We start from the raw sequence: 15,923 nt of genomic DNA, 5'->3' as shown, positions 1-15,923 counted from the left end.
TGTGGGTGAAACGCTTACGACGCCAAAAGTTAGAACGCAAAAATTTATTTATCACTGTAATTTTATATTAATTTTTTCTTCTAAACCTTATTGAATATAAATAGAAAGGACTTCAAACAGATGCTATAAGAACTTATTATTTCTAATAATTACATAGATAAACATATTTTTCTATTTTCTGACCATCTTAAATCTCTCACTTATCATACTAACATCGGTCAATCACTAATTACTAGCATTATTACATTTTTAGCTATCTGTATTTTGCATATTTAATATTTTTGAAGCTTATTTTACAAAGAATAGATGCTGCTAAGGTTTTAAAAAAAGTTGGTAATCTTTTAAAATTCGTTTTTCTCCATTTCATATTTGTTGTAGACTCAGCATTCTTCTATTGATCAGCAATATAATCTTTATATAAAAACATATTCAAATTATTAACCTTAATGTTATATTTAATTTTTATGTTTTGTACAAAATATTTAAACTATATTTGAATAAACCTTTAAAATGTGGATCACATATACAATATATGTGCTGTTACATTCTAACAACACTATTAAAAAGTTACATATAAAGAGTTTATATAAATTATTTATTTATCAGAACATAGCTTAATATAAAACTTAAATCAATTGTCTTTTACTGATTCCCTTTGATCTTTTTGCTTTTCTAATTGTGCCCTGAAATAAGAAAAGTTAAGAAGCACAAAGTTGAAAATAAGTACCTTAAAGCAAGAAAGATTATTAAATTAATTAATGTAAAGTTACCTTAATTGTTGATTAAAATCATCTTCTACGTCATCATCGTCCCAATTATCTTCCCAAACACTAATATCTTCATAATCTTCATCTTTTGCTGCCCAGTCTAAAATGAATCAGCAATTTTAAGGTTATGTATGTAACATTTGGATTCTTCAAAATATTTTTCAATGTTTAATGAAAAATTACCTTCAGCTGGAAATTCTTCAAATTCATCATCTTCTTCTAGTAAACCAAGGTCTACTTTTGATTTATCTTGGGTTGCCATCTAAACTCTTTTATTAACCTTACGGGAACGTCCGGGGGGATTTCTAAATTTATCTGGGATTTTCAAATCGTTCGAAAAAGTTATTTTTTTCTAATTCGTTATTAACCGTAAAAGACTGATCAATAAATATTATTGGGAATCGGAGATGTGTCGTTGTTAACGGACCGGGACGGGCTTTTGGCTTAACTTTGCTTAACTCTCGGGCAGTGTTGCCACTCGTTCATGGCCGTCTCGACTCTCGCTCCGGCGCACTCTCCGGCTACGTTCGTTTATTAGCTGCGAGTATTAAAACTCTACAATGTATGTCACGTAAAATATAGGTTTTCAGTACTGGCAGTCTATACATTATTATAATTAATAAAAGCGTAGATAGTTACAATTTAATGGTTATTTTAGTTTAATTGCTTTTATTATTCATTATAAATGTCATTTTACTCAATTAATCTTGGTTTCTACGTTTAATATTTAAATTAAATGGAAAACAATAATTTGACTATAGTAAAATTTACTATAGTCAAATAACACGAAAACTCCTATGTTCCGCTGTTAGAGAAAACCCCTGTATAGGTGCTTTCCTTTTTTACGAAATCTCAGTTATGTGACTCAGTTGAGTACAGTTTATGTAACTTAAACTGTATGCAAATGAGTCGATCAGACTCACTTTAGGTGTAAAAGGAAAGCAATGTATGTATGTAAACGAACGTAGCCTCCGTCGGCTCCGTCCTCGGTCCTCCTTTCCTCACTCCCTCTTTCAGCTTAAAGTTCGGACAGTTCGGTTTATATGAATGGCCTTAATTCGCATATGTTACGGCTAACTTCACTCTGTACTTCACATGAAAAAATAACTGTACTGTAGCTTACACGAATCAATTTCCCGCTCTGTCCTGAATGTGATTGTGAGTGAACTATTTCTTCTCACCTTGGACACCTTGGCCGGTATTCATAGTCGTTACTTATATTTAAGACCGACTTAAGCATAGGTTATCTTTTTCTATTACTGTTAGGTGAAAAAGGACAATCGATACTTTAAGTCAGACTTAAATATAAGCAACGACTATGAATACCGGCCCTTGTGACGTCTTAAGAATTCAACCAATGGACTTGTATCGACGTAAAAACAAACTATAGTATGTATGTAGATCTCATCTGCAGATAAATTAGTGAAAAAACAGTGGCGTGACTGTCCGCTGTCGTGACTCGCAAGGCTCGCGAGTCAGTGTCGTCAGTGAGTACTCAGTGACGTGTGATACATAGCTAGGGCTAAATACACTAACCATCACGATACTGCTCAGCTGCTTGTCAAATTTAACTTTAAAATAGTAAATATGAAACAAATATGATACATGAATAAATCTTTAGTATGAATTTAGATTATTCAATCATGTTGTTTAAATTATTATTCATCCAATGTCAAAGCATATGTTAAGTTGTTTAGGAAAATATCGTGCTTTATCATTCCATTATCATACATGGTGCTTAATTTATTATGGATTATTATGACACAATATTCTATGATTTAGTATGCAATCATTCCAAAAAATAAATATGGTATGTTAATTGAAAATATATTCTGTTTTAATTACTATTTAAATATAATGTTTACTTAATATCATTTTTTCATTACATAGGATTTGGAGCAAATTTTAAGTGATAAAGAAATTAATATGGAAGTTCCTAAAACTAATTTAATTGATGATATTGATAACTCTGATGAAAGTGATAGGCCTTCTGGAGAAAGATGGGCTCCAGTTGGTGCTAATGACGGAGACAATGATTTTGGAGATGAATACAAATACATTGATAATACAGAAAAGTATGTATTACAGGTGTATTACTTTATGATCACATTTATTAATGAATAATTAATATATAGCTTATCATGTGATATGGAAAGACTTAAGATTCTTGAAGAAGAGCAGGAAGTGCTTAATTCATCTCTCATAGCCCTAACTACACATTTTGCCCAAGTATTAACTGATAATATTAATAAAACATGTTTTCATTCATGTTTTTATAAATCAAATTTATTTGCAGGTACAATTTCGTTTACAACAAATTGTAGAGGCACCAGCTCATAAAAAAGAAACTTTATTAAAAGAGTTAGAAGAATTTGCTTTTAGGGGAATTCCAGAAGTTCCAAGTTTTACTTTCCAAAGTAGATCAACAACACCAAATTTACCAATTTCCAGTGGAACAAGTGTAAGAATTTTGAATGTGATTAAGTTTTAAAAGTATATTTTTCTTAATTATAGTTGTTTTTAACAGATTTTAGAGGTGGGGCATGATAAAGAAGTTGAGTCAAAGATGGCACTGCATAGATCTAAACAGAGAGAATTAATTAGTCAATTAAAAATGCAGTTAGAAGATTTAGAAAAATATGCATATGAAACAGGCAGTGCAGATTTACCACAAAGTGTTATTTTAGAAAGACAAAATATTATTATTAGTAAGGAATTTACCTAGTTTCTGATTAATTTAAAGCTTTGAAATTAAATACTTAATTTTAAAACTTTTCAGATCACTTGAAGGAAAAGTTGAATTTTAATATAGATGATTTATGTAAGCTACCAACAGATGATTTGAAATGGCAAATGGATTATGCTATAAGTCAGGTGACAAAACGTCAAAATCATAAATAAAATAAGCAATTAATTAAAATGTCATTATTCATTTTTATAGATTGTTAGCCCATTGAAAATGAAAGAACAACTTGTTATACAATTAAAAACGCAAATAACCGATTTAGAGCGGTTTATTAATTATCTACAAGGTGAAGTGAGTATAGAAACTTTGGCATGTACCTGTGCATGTCCAGTACATACTAACGGATCAGCCAGCTCCTCCCATACTAAACGTACTGACAAAAAATCTATGGAAGAGCATAACAGAGTAAATGCACTTAATACAGTTAGAAAAGTTGTTGCTCTTTTGCATATGTTTTTAATGTCACAATTAGGATGTAGTAGCGAAAGAGTCCGAAAGAACTTTAAAAAGAATTCTTTATATAATTGGAAAGAATTAAGGACTCGATTAGATTTTGCAGTTGAACATGTTTTGGAAACTATAAAAGAAACAGAGCATATTTCAGTTGATATAGATTATGAAAACTACTCTTCAGATTCAGATTCTCCAGTGTCGCGTTGCAGTGCTAAATTAACAAGTGCTGTAAGAAAACATCTTGCAATGTCTATTAGGGATTTGGTGCAACATGGTTTAATGCTTGATGCTAGAACCAATAGTTTAGTTCCTTTTGTTGGATGTTTTCCGCAAAGAACACCGACAACCACTAATCTAATGCATGCTTGGGAACTAATACTTAAATATTATGAGATCAAAAACGGACATCTTTATAATTCTAGTCCTGTTCAAAAATTATCTCAGAGTTTTAATTTAGACCTTGGTGGTGGGAGAAGTACATCTGCTAAACAGGTATACCTGTTATTTTTTTATTTGCAATATATATTTGAGTAAAAATTACATATTATTATTTATCTCTATTTTTAGAGTTTATTAGCGACGATAGGCAATATTATTGCTTCTCATACCCCATATAAAAGAAGCCATGATTCGCATTTTAAGGCTTTTATATGCGCGGGGTTAAAGTAAGTTTTTATTAATTAATATCACTATACAAGGGAAAAGTAAGGAAATAATTGTCTGTGTTTTAGTTCCAACAAACTCGTCAACTGGTTGAAATTAGTTCTTCAATGTCAGTATCTTTTGGAAAATCATTATGCACCATGGAGTTATGTTATAAAAACAGGTAAATTTTGTATTAAATTTATTGTACGCGCGTTAATATTAAAAAAAAAACAATTTTACATTTTATTTAGGGTTTCAAGATGCTTATCATACTTTGGATAGGCTAACTAAATATAAATTTGATCTGCCCATCGACCTGGCAGTACGACAATTTCAAAATATAAAAGACGCCTTTTGATTGCAAATAAAGCAAGAAATAAAAGAGAATAAAGGTTGCGCGTCTGAATAGTATAGCAGAGAAGAAAGAAAAACAAAAGTAGGCAAGCCAAATGAAAATCTGGTCATTTTGAAATGTAAATAAGAATACGTGCTATATTTATGCCACATAACATTACAAATGCAGTATATATATTTATGCTTTTAACTATAAGTTTATAAAACAAATTGTTGAATTTGTGTAGAGTGAAAAATGTAGGTAATTTATTTTTAATCATCTTTGACAAATCAGTATTTCCAATGTCTTTTCGTTTTTGTTGCTACTGAAACTTTTAGAAATCAAATGGTTACATCATACATGTATTTTTACCTGCTTATATAGGATGTTAGTCTATGAATGCCTATGCGAACACCTCACGACTTATTAAACACACAAGAATATTTAACATGATTTATTTAAATGGCTTTAAATAATCTATAAAATGCACTTAAAATGAATTGTTTTATTCATTGCCTTTCCATCCTGTAAAGGTCAGCATCATCTTTTTAAATGGATTAATACGTATTCTCTATTTCTATATTTAAGTAGAAGAGATTCAGAAAAATTTACACCATTCTCAGTCAAATATTATTAATATGAATTTAAGAAAATTATGACGATTTTCATAGCATGAAAAGAGGACATGAATACAAGAAATTGTTTTAGGTGCATTTTGTTGCTCATTAGCAGTTTAAATAAATCTCATTCAATTTTCTTGCATTTTTAATCTATTGTGTGATATTCACATGGATAGTTTATAGATAAAAATATACTGTATAAAAATATATAATACAGGGTGTCACAAAAAATATGACCATATAGATTATTTCTATAGCTCTAAAAATTTGTACTTAAGATTACTTTTTTAATCATCAAAGCTATTAATTTTTTTTAAAATATGCGTCTCCCATTTATATTACATCTTCTTACAATTTATCTCTAAAACTTTCTGAATACCTTTACATTTTTCTATTTCATTTACGTGTTTACGATATATTCCAATTTCTCCAACTACTTATATGTAATTGTTGAATTAGTGAAGTAGTGTGCCGTAATTGCTATGTACACACATAATTCGCTCTCATCTACGTATGCTTTTAAATCGAAATATCTCGTAAACGAATAGATTAAATGAAAAAATGAAACGAGAAGTTTCAACTATTTCAAGTTTTTGGGATGGTTGTGATAAGCAACGAAACTATGCGATATAAAGGTGGGATGTAATTTAAAAAAATATTAATGACCTTCAAGTTTAGAAAACGATGACTTCTAGCAGTATTTCTTTACGTAAATATGCATTGACCATCGAGATACACCTCACTTCCCCCCAATATAATTTTTTTTTATATTATTAATAACAAAAATGATAGTTTAGATGGTTATACTTGCTTAGACATCCTGTATATTAAAACTGATGTAAACAAAGTAACGTGTACTGCATAAGAAATAAAGACTCTCTCCTTAAATATGAATGAACTGAACAAAAACCTAGTCTAAAAATCGTGAGTCTCGAGTAAATTTTTGCAAAATTTTTAATTTTATAATAAACTATTTCTGTTTTATTTTAAGATTTTTGGCAAACTTTATATATTTACAAATAATGTATTAAATTAAACATTATAGAAAATATTCTTTTACGAATAAATGAGTAGTTTCAGATTTTGTTATAATAACAGTTATTCATACAACTGTAGTTTTTGCATATCATATATAACAATAATATGCTATTAATAATATATAATGTATCATAAATAGTATATAAAAACGTTATTGCGTAAAAATATAAACTTATTACTACCATAATCAAGCTGTAAACTTGTGTAAAATTGTAAAATAAAAAAAACATTCTATATAAATATTGAATATTATTAAACTTGATTTTCTTAATATTATTAAAAGGCATTAATTTCATAGGAAAGGTTATTAATAAGAATAATTATAAAATTCATTCATTTTACGAGGTATATAGTATTAATAGTACATTGAAATTATTCACTATTATATATGTCATTACAGTATTATATTTATTAATATACTGAATATACATTTATACTCTTAGTGTAAGAGCATATGATTGATAAAAGTTACTTTAGTTCTTCATTTTATATGAAAATTTTTAGTATAAAAAGACTGGAAGAACATTCATAATTATTGAACTACAATACATACAAAATGCATATTGCATACACTATAAAATTATTAATATTGAATTATACAAATGATTATAGCTAGAAAGCAATAACAAAAGTAGTGCAGCTTTTCACATAATTAAATACTATGAACTAGTCTTTTTCCCCATTTGCTTAACAAATTCCGTATAGTTGGTTAACTATGGCCAAACATATAAATTAGGATGGTATGAATAATTGCAAGAAAAAGTTTCCTACACGCCATTTTTAAATATAGACTTTACTGAGAAAATGATTAAGAATTCAAATTAGCATAATTTGAGCCTTCATATTGCTCTGAAGAATATTCTGGTGTGGTCTGACTTACAAAATATTAGCAGATTACTCTACCAGTAAGAAACAGGAAATTAAGCAATTTTTAATTCTCCATAGTTTTTTTAGCAACCGTTAGCTTTAAAAATAGTAATGGAATTTTCTCTCATAATTATTTATACTATTTAAGTTTGCAGAATTGGCCACAATTCACCGTTCATTAGTTTGATAAACATACTTAGACCTTTAACTATCGACGTGCTAACTTACCAACGTAATTACCCTATAGTGCATAATATTATTTAACCCTTCGCACTCGAAATAGCTATTTATTCCTGGATAAATGACACCTGAGAGGTACTTTCAGAGTGCAAAGGATTAATATTTTATGTTCATTTTTAGAATATTTATAAAACTTATAATATTTTTCAAAGTAACATAGAACATTCAATAAAATTATTATCGTCTATAGCAGGGCTCGGAAATTCTCACACTTTTCAGCTGTTTATTAGTGCGTAATAGGAAATCTATTAGTGACTATTGTAAACAACTGAAAAGTTTGAAAATTTCCAAGTCCAAGTTTATAGGGTACAGAAATATGGTTTCCCATATTACAATAAAACAATTATGTGATTTTAATTTCTTTTCTTTACTTATTTTAAGATATTTTATAAGTAATATCTTATAATTTATATCAAATTTTAAAAATAAAACAAACACTAATGATTAATTAAAGGATGGAAAATGCGGTAAGCAAAATGGTATAACTACGCAATTAAAAATTTAATAAATAAGAAAAATTGGCTCAACTGGATCTGCTAGACTAAAACGTCGATAGCTGAAGGTTAACCAAAAATATGTTTGGATGAAAAATTTATTTCAATAAATTTTATATATTCAAATATTAATAACCGGTGCGTAACTTATGTTCGTTTGTATAGACCAACTTGTGGCATTCGCTATGTGCTCACATACACGTTGGCAGTCAGGTAAGAATGTGTGGTTATGCATGTGCATAATATTAGCACTGACTATCGATAAATTTGGTCACTTTTGCCGGACTTTTTTTGTTTATGTATACAGCTACACATTCTTACCTGACTGCCAACGTGTAGGTGTGCACATAGCGAATACCTTTCCACATTTTTGATTGCTTGCTGGATTTAAATACTTATTTGTTCATTAAGTATCAGTATTGTGATACCCAATTAGCGACATGTATTCAAATCTAGGAAATAATCCAAAAAGTGAAGAGGTATCTGTTTATACAGGATCTGTCACTTAAAACGTACTAGGGTATAAATGAAAGGAGGCAGATTTATGTCCATTACCATAAGAAATATTAAATTTTTAATTTTTATATTAGAACTTTTCGAAACTTCGTACTGTTCGAATTCCGATAGATCTTATGTCAAACTTAATTTTCATATTTCGAAGAGTTAAAGAGATAAAAATGTTTTACATGTATGTTTTAGGGCGTTTTAAGTGATTGACTCTATACACAGTTCATGTTTCTTATTAACATTTACGTTAATATTTTTATTGACAATAATATTAGCAGAATAAATAAGCTATATTTCAGGACAGCAATAATTTTCTATATTCTAATAATTATGAAACATTTTAAACAACGGTATTTAAATAATGATATATATAGAAACACGAATACATTGTCACATGAAGAATACACAATCTGATATTATTGCATTTTCATAAATACAAAACTATAGAGTAAAATTTTTGGTACATCTTTAAGTTATGCTATTTTAAAAAAAAATTTTAGTCATATATTTTTTTTATCATAAACATTCATATGTACATATATAGGCGCTTTTTTCTTAAATTGACACTTTGAGTTATGAACACATTTTACTCAAAATTCTGTATTATATGAGTAAAATAATCCTGCAAAAGCAGTTTACATAAATAATATATTTTTTGTGCTTCATCAGTCTTCATATGTTCAAATTCGTAAGAGATCATTTACAAAAATTGTAAGTAATAATACTGCAATATGAAGGGTGTTCTACTTTGGACAGAGCAGCTGAAAATTGTGTAGCTTAGAGAGGTTTACTAAATCGTATTATCGATTTAATATTGAGGCGTTATACATGAAAATCTTCTCGGCTTTATTAAATGGAAATAGTAACATTTTACTATGTTTTCTTGTAGCTTATCTGAAGATCTTTCCAAAAAACTACATTAATTTATAATTTCATTCGGTCATTTACTAGATCTTTATATTCGAAATTATAAGTAAATAGGCGAATATGCTTGTGTATGCATACCGGTCGCGTACATTATTTTAGTTAAACGTACACCCATTCATATGCAATTTTAAAAAAAAATATCTGGTGAAATACTGAATGAAATGTTAAAATGGTTTAGTGTTCTTAAAAGCTCTTGTGATAAACTACAAAAGCATGTACGTTACAAAGAATAGGTGATTCTAATTAAAAACTCGGTGAATTTCATGCGAACTTCAAAAAACATTGGAAGATTAAATCAAATGCATGACTTGGAACCCCTCTAAAACATATAATTTCGGTTAGAAAATTTTTCGATTTTCCCATTGAGCAGCTATTTTACTGTCCTGATTAATATCGAGCACCCTATATAATTTCAATCCAATTAATTTAACGTTATAATTATGATTGAGCAAATATATACGTTTTATAATAAAAATTGAATAATAATGATTAATAATGATAATGAATGACTTTGATAAATATAATAAATTTCACATCTACAATCGAATTTGATTGTTATCAAAAAGTTAGTTAGTTATCAAAAACCATTTAATTAACTTTTTTCCCAATATTTATATACATACAAGAGAAGCTTTCCTTTTATATTTTTTTTTCCGGTTTTTACTAATAACGTCACAGAACAAACATAACAAAGAAGACTGTGCCTGATATTTTCAAATTAAGGATACTTTTCCTTTGTATTAAAATATTTTTACTTTTAAAACATTCATTTACTTCAAGAGTTCTCGTCATTTTATACCGTAACAAGTAGAAGCCCTGTTGGAGTAGGTAAAATTTATATGTATAAGTCTATTGAAATATATATTTAAATTAGATTGAGGTTCATTATTCTTTATATGAAAAGAATTATTCTTTATAAATAAGTGGTAAATAAGCTTGTGAATATACGTATAAATAACCATTAAGTATAGTGAATTGTTTCTTGATATCTTTCTTAATTGTTTGATAACTTACTTTTTGTCTGTATTAACTTTATCTGTGTAAACAGAAAAAAAACGCCGCTTCATGTAGCAATTGATGGTTTCATACTCAAGTGCATGTTAATTTTATCATTTCTCCCACATGACTACGTGTTAAAAAAAATATTTTTAACTTTTTCTCAATGATTTGGTCAATGATGTTGAATATTTTGTTATATATATTAAAATATTTAAAGTTCAAAGAAAATATTTGCAAAATTAGAACGAGATCTGTTTTTATGAAAAAACGCCGAATACGCCTTAAACCTGGATACGTAACGTTAAACTACCTGATTTATTTTCAGCTTCCATTTCTTGTTTTATAGTATCAAGTTTTTCATATATTAATCTAAATGTAGGCCTGTCTGAAGGTCTCCTGTTCCAACATAGTTTCATCAAATCATATACTGGTTGAGGTGTATTATCAGGGCATCGAAGTACATTCCCTTCTTTAATGTATTTAACTACTTCTTCATGCGTCATTCCATAATAAGGTTGTAACGCGAAACTAAAGATTTCCCAAAGGCATACAGCAAATGCCCAAACATCTGATTCAACTGTATATTTATTGTAAAGTATGCTTTCAAGAGGCATCCATCTAACCGGAACAGCATCTTGCTCATCACCTTTATAATAATCTTGTAAATAAATTTTCTGTGACAAACCAAAGTCTGCTATTTTTACAATCATTTGATCATTTATCAAGCAATTTCTTGTTGCAAGATCTCTATGAACAAATTTCCTATCTGATAAATAAACCATTCCTGATGCAACTTGTAATGCAATATTTATTAAATCCATATGTGATAAGCGAGGATCCACAAAACTTCCATCTCTGTCTAAGCTTCTAACTATATAATTTCCTGGGGAACAAGATCTAAGAAATTCATTTAAATCTCCACGTCCCATATACTCAAAAAGTAAACACATTGGTCTGCCAAGTGCACATACACCTAATAGTTTAACAATATTTGGATGATCAAATTCAGCAAGAAGACAAGCCTCTCTTTCAAAATCTACAAGTAAGTCAGCAGATGCTTCTTCCTTTAACATTTTCACTGCAACATTGGTGAATTCTTCACCTTGTACCAAACCAGGTGCCTTTGCTTGAAATACTCTACCGAATGCTCCTTGACCCAGATCTCTTACGTAAATTATATTATTTCTTGGAAATTCCAATTTCTCTAATTTAGGATTTAATTGTGCACTTGTTTTATGATAAGCGTCATTACTTGGCAATTTATCTAAATCAATATTTATTTCCTGATTTATGGCTGTGTCATAACCTTGGTGCCTTTTTTGAAGACGTTGAGTTAACAGAATAGACAAAAATGTTCCTGCTATAATCACAAATCCTAATGATGAAAGGATTAATATAAAAGTTGGTGTAAAAAGTGTTCCCATTGTCAAATCTTTGGTATTAATATTTAACATTTTTTCTGTTCCATTGTCACAAGTAGGTATATCACAATGCTGCCAGCGTATTAACGGATCCATAGTAAAACACCATGGCATTGGTTCATTTCCACCTGCATTTCGACAATAATTCTCTCCATAACGAATCTGAGGGAAGACATCAGGTGGTTTATCATGATTATGTGGTTCTTGAGAATTCCATGACTGACACTCTAGTCCAAGCTTTGTTTTATTTACTTTACCCATATAAAATCTTCCATTGTCTTTAATGCAGTCATAAGTAACAAGCTCCTCGTTAATATCTGTTAAATGAAGATGCGAGCAAGTCACCTTAGTCTTATTAATTTTTGGTAAATTTTCACAGTCAGGTAATCTGAAATGGCCTCTTGATCTAATATACAAATTTCTATGATTATTATCTTCTATCATAGCCCAAGGCATGAAACAAAATTCATGCCGAACTGCCATACAATCTTCATAACACAGTGGCAAACCTACTGAGTCGTTACATAATGGAAAAGCATAAAAACATAGCATTTTCTCTGCAGCTGATCTACATGGTTCCACCAATGTTGATATCAATTCTTCCCAAAGGTCTTTTGTAATATGTTCATTTAACCATCCACCAGGATTATCATTGGAGTCATTAAACCATACCTTGCCAACTCCTGTGAGATATTTTTTGCAAATTTGACCACTATATGGTGCACAATAGCCTGGTGATATAGGTCTATTTTTCCCACAAGAAAGATGCAAACTTATTGTTACCAAATAGATAAAGAATATTATTGTTTTCATAGTGCCTTGTCCTCTTTTATATGATAAGATCACAAATTTAATAAGATTTTATTGTCTATAGAATAATTGCTTTCAGTCATATTTACCTTGACGTTTTTATATAGGCATATCCTTATTTACTTATATATGTATTTGCTGTTGAGACATTCTAACGTGTTTCTTGATATCGTTTACAAAATTTAAAACTGACATCTATATATTGAGCATGATAATCTTAGTATCCATGTATTTCATGTCTCAAAACATATTATTGCTTCCCATTGAAGTTAACAATTCCTAAATATATAGAAAATAGTTTTTCATTAAAAATCTACAATCATAATACAATATAATTAGATGGAACATTTATATAAACTATATAATAAAGCAAAAAATAAGAAGAAAGTTTACTTGTGTTTCCAGAAATATCAGCTTTCTTGGTCATTCTGCATTAATATTTGGATGGAGAGCTTCATTAACAAATTAAATACACATTTAATCTTTCAAAAGTTTCGGATACAGTACAGCAACTGTATAAAATACAAACTTTAATATATACATATAATAATACAGTGACTGTATGTACAATAATGTTGGCGTCCTCCTAACAATAATTAGGATTAATCAAACTTTGGACGTTACATCTTATACTATACTTTTACGCATAATCATTCAAATTAATTGTAAATTTTTGTCTTATAGACGATATTTAAATTGACGTTTGTCGCTCATTTTCACATCAAAAAACTAGTCCATTGACCGATTTGTTTTGGGAGTGACCGGACACCGGGCGGGAAATGATAAACGAATTGGTATAGAATTAACTACCAGAAGTTGAATGATGTAGCAATAACTCTAGTACAATATTTGAACAATATTGATTTTTTTTAATTTATTCTGAAACTATTAAATGTATCTAGAATTTATAAAAATTTTGCAATTTTAGTAGATAAAAATGCATGCACTTTTTCAGGTTAGTTAAATGCATACACATATCGATATTCATATATCGATTTGAAAACAAAAATGGCAGCCGCGCGCGTGTGTATTACCAATCGAAAGATTCGAAATAAGTCTCGAAAGTCGAAAGTCGAAAAGTAAACTTTTCTAGTATGCGCCAGAGCCGGCAGAGCAATAAAATATATAGCGTCAGGACAGGAGTGGTCAGGAGAGAGAGAAAGAATGAAAAAAAACACTCAAAATGTGGCAGGTTATAAATATACAGGACGAATAAGTTAACGGTTAGTTATAACTAGTAATATTATATCTTTAAATTGTTTGCTTCGAAAAAATAAATTAATATGCTAATGATGTTCTAGTAAAAGGTTTGAGGTTTATTGAAAAAGACATGCAAAACTGAGAAGCATCATTGTTGCTTTCAGGGGTTATAGTAAAGCTTCTATTAACTCTTATTAACAACTGTACATTAAGACTGCCTAAAGAAAATTTCAGGAGTAATAAAAATAATTTGCTTGTGATACTAAAAATTTAGAGCAAACAATTATTTCATGTTTTGTCTGTCTTTTTCTTATTCTCGCTGATTAAGATTCTTACTGAAGCATTATTCTTATAATATTTAGATATTCTTTCAAAAATTTTGTTGATATTAATAAGATGCATTTTTTTTCAGGTAGAAAATGAAAGCCTGCACTGGACAGGATGCTTTTAATAATGTCACGCAAAGTTTGACTTAACAAATTTTATTTTGTTTTACAATAACATTTATTTAGTTTTGTATTTTCCAGGAAACCATACTATTTAGAGCTTCTTTTGTTTAGCATTTTAAATTTTAATAAAGAATAAACTTAATAGAGTAAGTTTATTTAAGTTTACCAAGTTCATTATAATAATGTCTGTTAGAAAAGTTAATTGAACATGTATGAAATGTTGAGTCTGTTAATTGTTTGATGTCCTCAGCTAGCATTTTGTCTGCAGGTTGTTATCATATATATGATAAAATGATGTTCCTTTTCTTTTCTAGTGCAAAATAAATTTTTCATTACAGGAGTTTAAGGACTCATGTAGTAAAATCATGAGCAAGGTATTAATTAGTCTCTATGGGTTATGTTCAAAAATTAGTTGTTTGTTCAATTTTGACTGTATCATCTATTTTGTTGAATATTACACGAACTATCATAGAAATGATGATCATATTTCTATAATTCATATTTTTTGGTATTTGTGAGATATATTTAACAAGTAGTGTAAGAAAGAGGTATAAATATAAAACTTAAAAGAAAAAATGAGTAACGTGAATACTCTAGGGATATTTAGGGGAATTTGGCATGATAAAGTACATACTGGAGAGCAGAAAGAAAGCGTGCCGGAGCGTCATCTGACGTCCCTGTCCAGGAGCTACTGGTATCCCCGGTTTGAGAACCATCGTCCTCGGCGTGTAGGGGCGTCGTTGCTCTGCGTGCAATGTGTATCGTGTAGGCGTTGGCGAGGAGGAGACAAGTCGGGGATGTGTCCATAAAATAAGTTTGTGCTGTTAACGTACTCTTCTGCACGTGTACGCTTAAAATTGTGTTCTTTAAAGCGTTTTTGACCATTTTGTTATTGTATTGTTGACCGGACCCCTCCAACGGCGGCGCTATATCTAGAAAAAGCTTCGGTCAGTGCTGTCTGGAGCTCTTCCGAGTTGTACTACGTCTGTGAGCAAGAAGAGTCTGATAAACGACGTTTGGATGCCTCGCAAGAATTTAAGAAGTTTCATGCCAAGTTGAAAACTGCGTTTGCAGCTAATACTAAAGTTGTGGATGAGTGTTTTTCTCATATTTTCGTCCAGGATTCATTGAATGTATTGGAGCTACGTGAGGGTAGAGGAAGCGGGGGTAAAGCGAATTCCACTGTTTACGGGAGATGTTCGGAATCTTGAAGAAGGATCGTGGTGCGGGAGATTTTCACTTGCCCAGTTATCTCCAACCGTTCCAGAGTGGCTCCAAGGATTTCTTGCACGGAGAATTACTCTGAGACACCGGTAGTGTGCTCTCCTCTGGGTGTATGTGTGTGTGCGCGAAGTTTTCCCGGCAAGAAAAACTCCACGCAAAAAACAAACAAACGTAAATAAAAA

At 29.8% G+C, this 15,923-nt stretch overlaps 4 protein-coding genes across 8 annotated transcripts; 1 reads left to right on the top strand and 3 right to left on the bottom strand.

Annotated features, from left to right (window-relative positions):
• Nucleotides 1-119: 119 nt before the first annotated feature.
• Nucleotides 120-1,242, bottom strand: Sem1 (Suppressor of exocyst mutations 1). Its single transcript, XM_066727626.1, has 3 exons — nucleotides 951-1,242; nucleotides 771-867; nucleotides 120-683 (listed from the first exon to the last, which is right to left on the bottom strand). The coding sequence occupies exons 1-3, from the start codon at nucleotides 1,027-1,029 to the stop codon at nucleotides 632-634; spliced, it is 228 nt and encodes a 75-aa protein (XP_066583723.1). The 5' UTR covers nucleotides 1,030-1,242; the 3' UTR covers nucleotides 120-631.
• Nucleotides 1,243-2,042: 800 nt separating this feature from the next.
• On the top strand, nucleotides 2,043-6,459 carry LOC136773731 (RUN domain-containing protein 1). 2 transcript variants are annotated; one of them, XM_066727624.1, is made up of 11 exons: nucleotides 2,043-2,254; nucleotides 2,550-2,577; nucleotides 2,658-2,842; nucleotides 2,903-2,996; nucleotides 3,064-3,228; nucleotides 3,295-3,475; nucleotides 3,547-3,641; nucleotides 3,709-4,458; nucleotides 4,534-4,631; nucleotides 4,698-4,792; nucleotides 4,863-6,459. In XM_066727624.1, the coding sequence occupies exons 2-11, from the start codon at nucleotides 2,551-2,553 to the stop codon at nucleotides 4,967-4,969; spliced, it is 1,797 nt and encodes a 598-aa protein (XP_066583721.1). In that variant the 5' UTR covers nucleotides 2,043-2,254; nucleotide 2,550; the 3' UTR covers nucleotides 4,970-6,459. The 2 variants fall into 2 exon arrangements, with proteins under 2 accessions (XP_066583721.1, XP_066583722.1); XM_066727625.1 differs by having other exon boundaries at nucleotides 2,043-2,577; nucleotides 3,709-3,804.
• A 560-nt stretch (nucleotides 6,460-7,019) lies between these two features.
• Nucleotides 7,020-13,810, bottom strand: LOC136773624 (tyrosine-protein kinase transmembrane receptor Ror2-like). 4 transcript variants are annotated; one of them, XM_066727415.1, is made up of 3 exons: nucleotides 13,262-13,810; nucleotides 12,958-13,147; nucleotides 7,020-12,884 (listed from the first exon to the last, which is right to left on the bottom strand). In XM_066727415.1, exon 3 carries the CDS (start codon nucleotides 12,869-12,871, stop codon nucleotides 10,919-10,921), a length of 1,953 nt encoding a protein of 650 aa, XP_066583512.1. In that variant the 5' UTR covers nucleotides 12,872-12,884; nucleotides 12,958-13,147; nucleotides 13,262-13,810; the 3' UTR covers nucleotides 7,020-10,918. The 4 variants fall into 4 exon arrangements, with proteins under 4 accessions (XP_066583512.1, XP_066583513.1, XP_066583511.1 ...); XM_066727416.1 differs by having other exon boundaries at nucleotides 7,020-12,830; XM_066727414.1 differs by having other exon boundaries at nucleotides 7,020-13,181.
• A 904-nt stretch (nucleotides 13,811-14,714) lies between these two features.
• LOC136773349 (uncharacterized) lies at nucleotides 14,715-15,402 on the bottom strand. Its single transcript, XM_066726960.1, has 2 exons — nucleotides 15,152-15,402; nucleotides 14,715-14,827 (listed from the first exon to the last, which is right to left on the bottom strand). The coding sequence occupies exons 1-2, from the start codon at nucleotides 15,400-15,402 to the stop codon at nucleotides 14,764-14,766; spliced, it is 315 nt and encodes a 104-aa protein (XP_066583057.1). The 3' UTR covers nucleotides 14,715-14,763.
• Between the last annotated feature and the right edge of the window lie 521 nt (nucleotides 15,403-15,923).

This window comes from Prorops nasuta, unplaced genomic scaffold (assembly GCF_024137725.1).
Source record: "Prorops nasuta isolate Cenicafe-Biocafe unplaced genomic scaffold, Cenicafe_Pnas_1.2 PNAS00005, whole genome shotgun sequence".
NCBI classification, from domain to species: Eukaryota; Metazoa; Arthropoda; class Insecta; order Hymenoptera; family Bethylidae; genus Prorops; species Prorops nasuta.
This window is presented reverse-complemented; position numbering and strand designations above follow the sequence as displayed.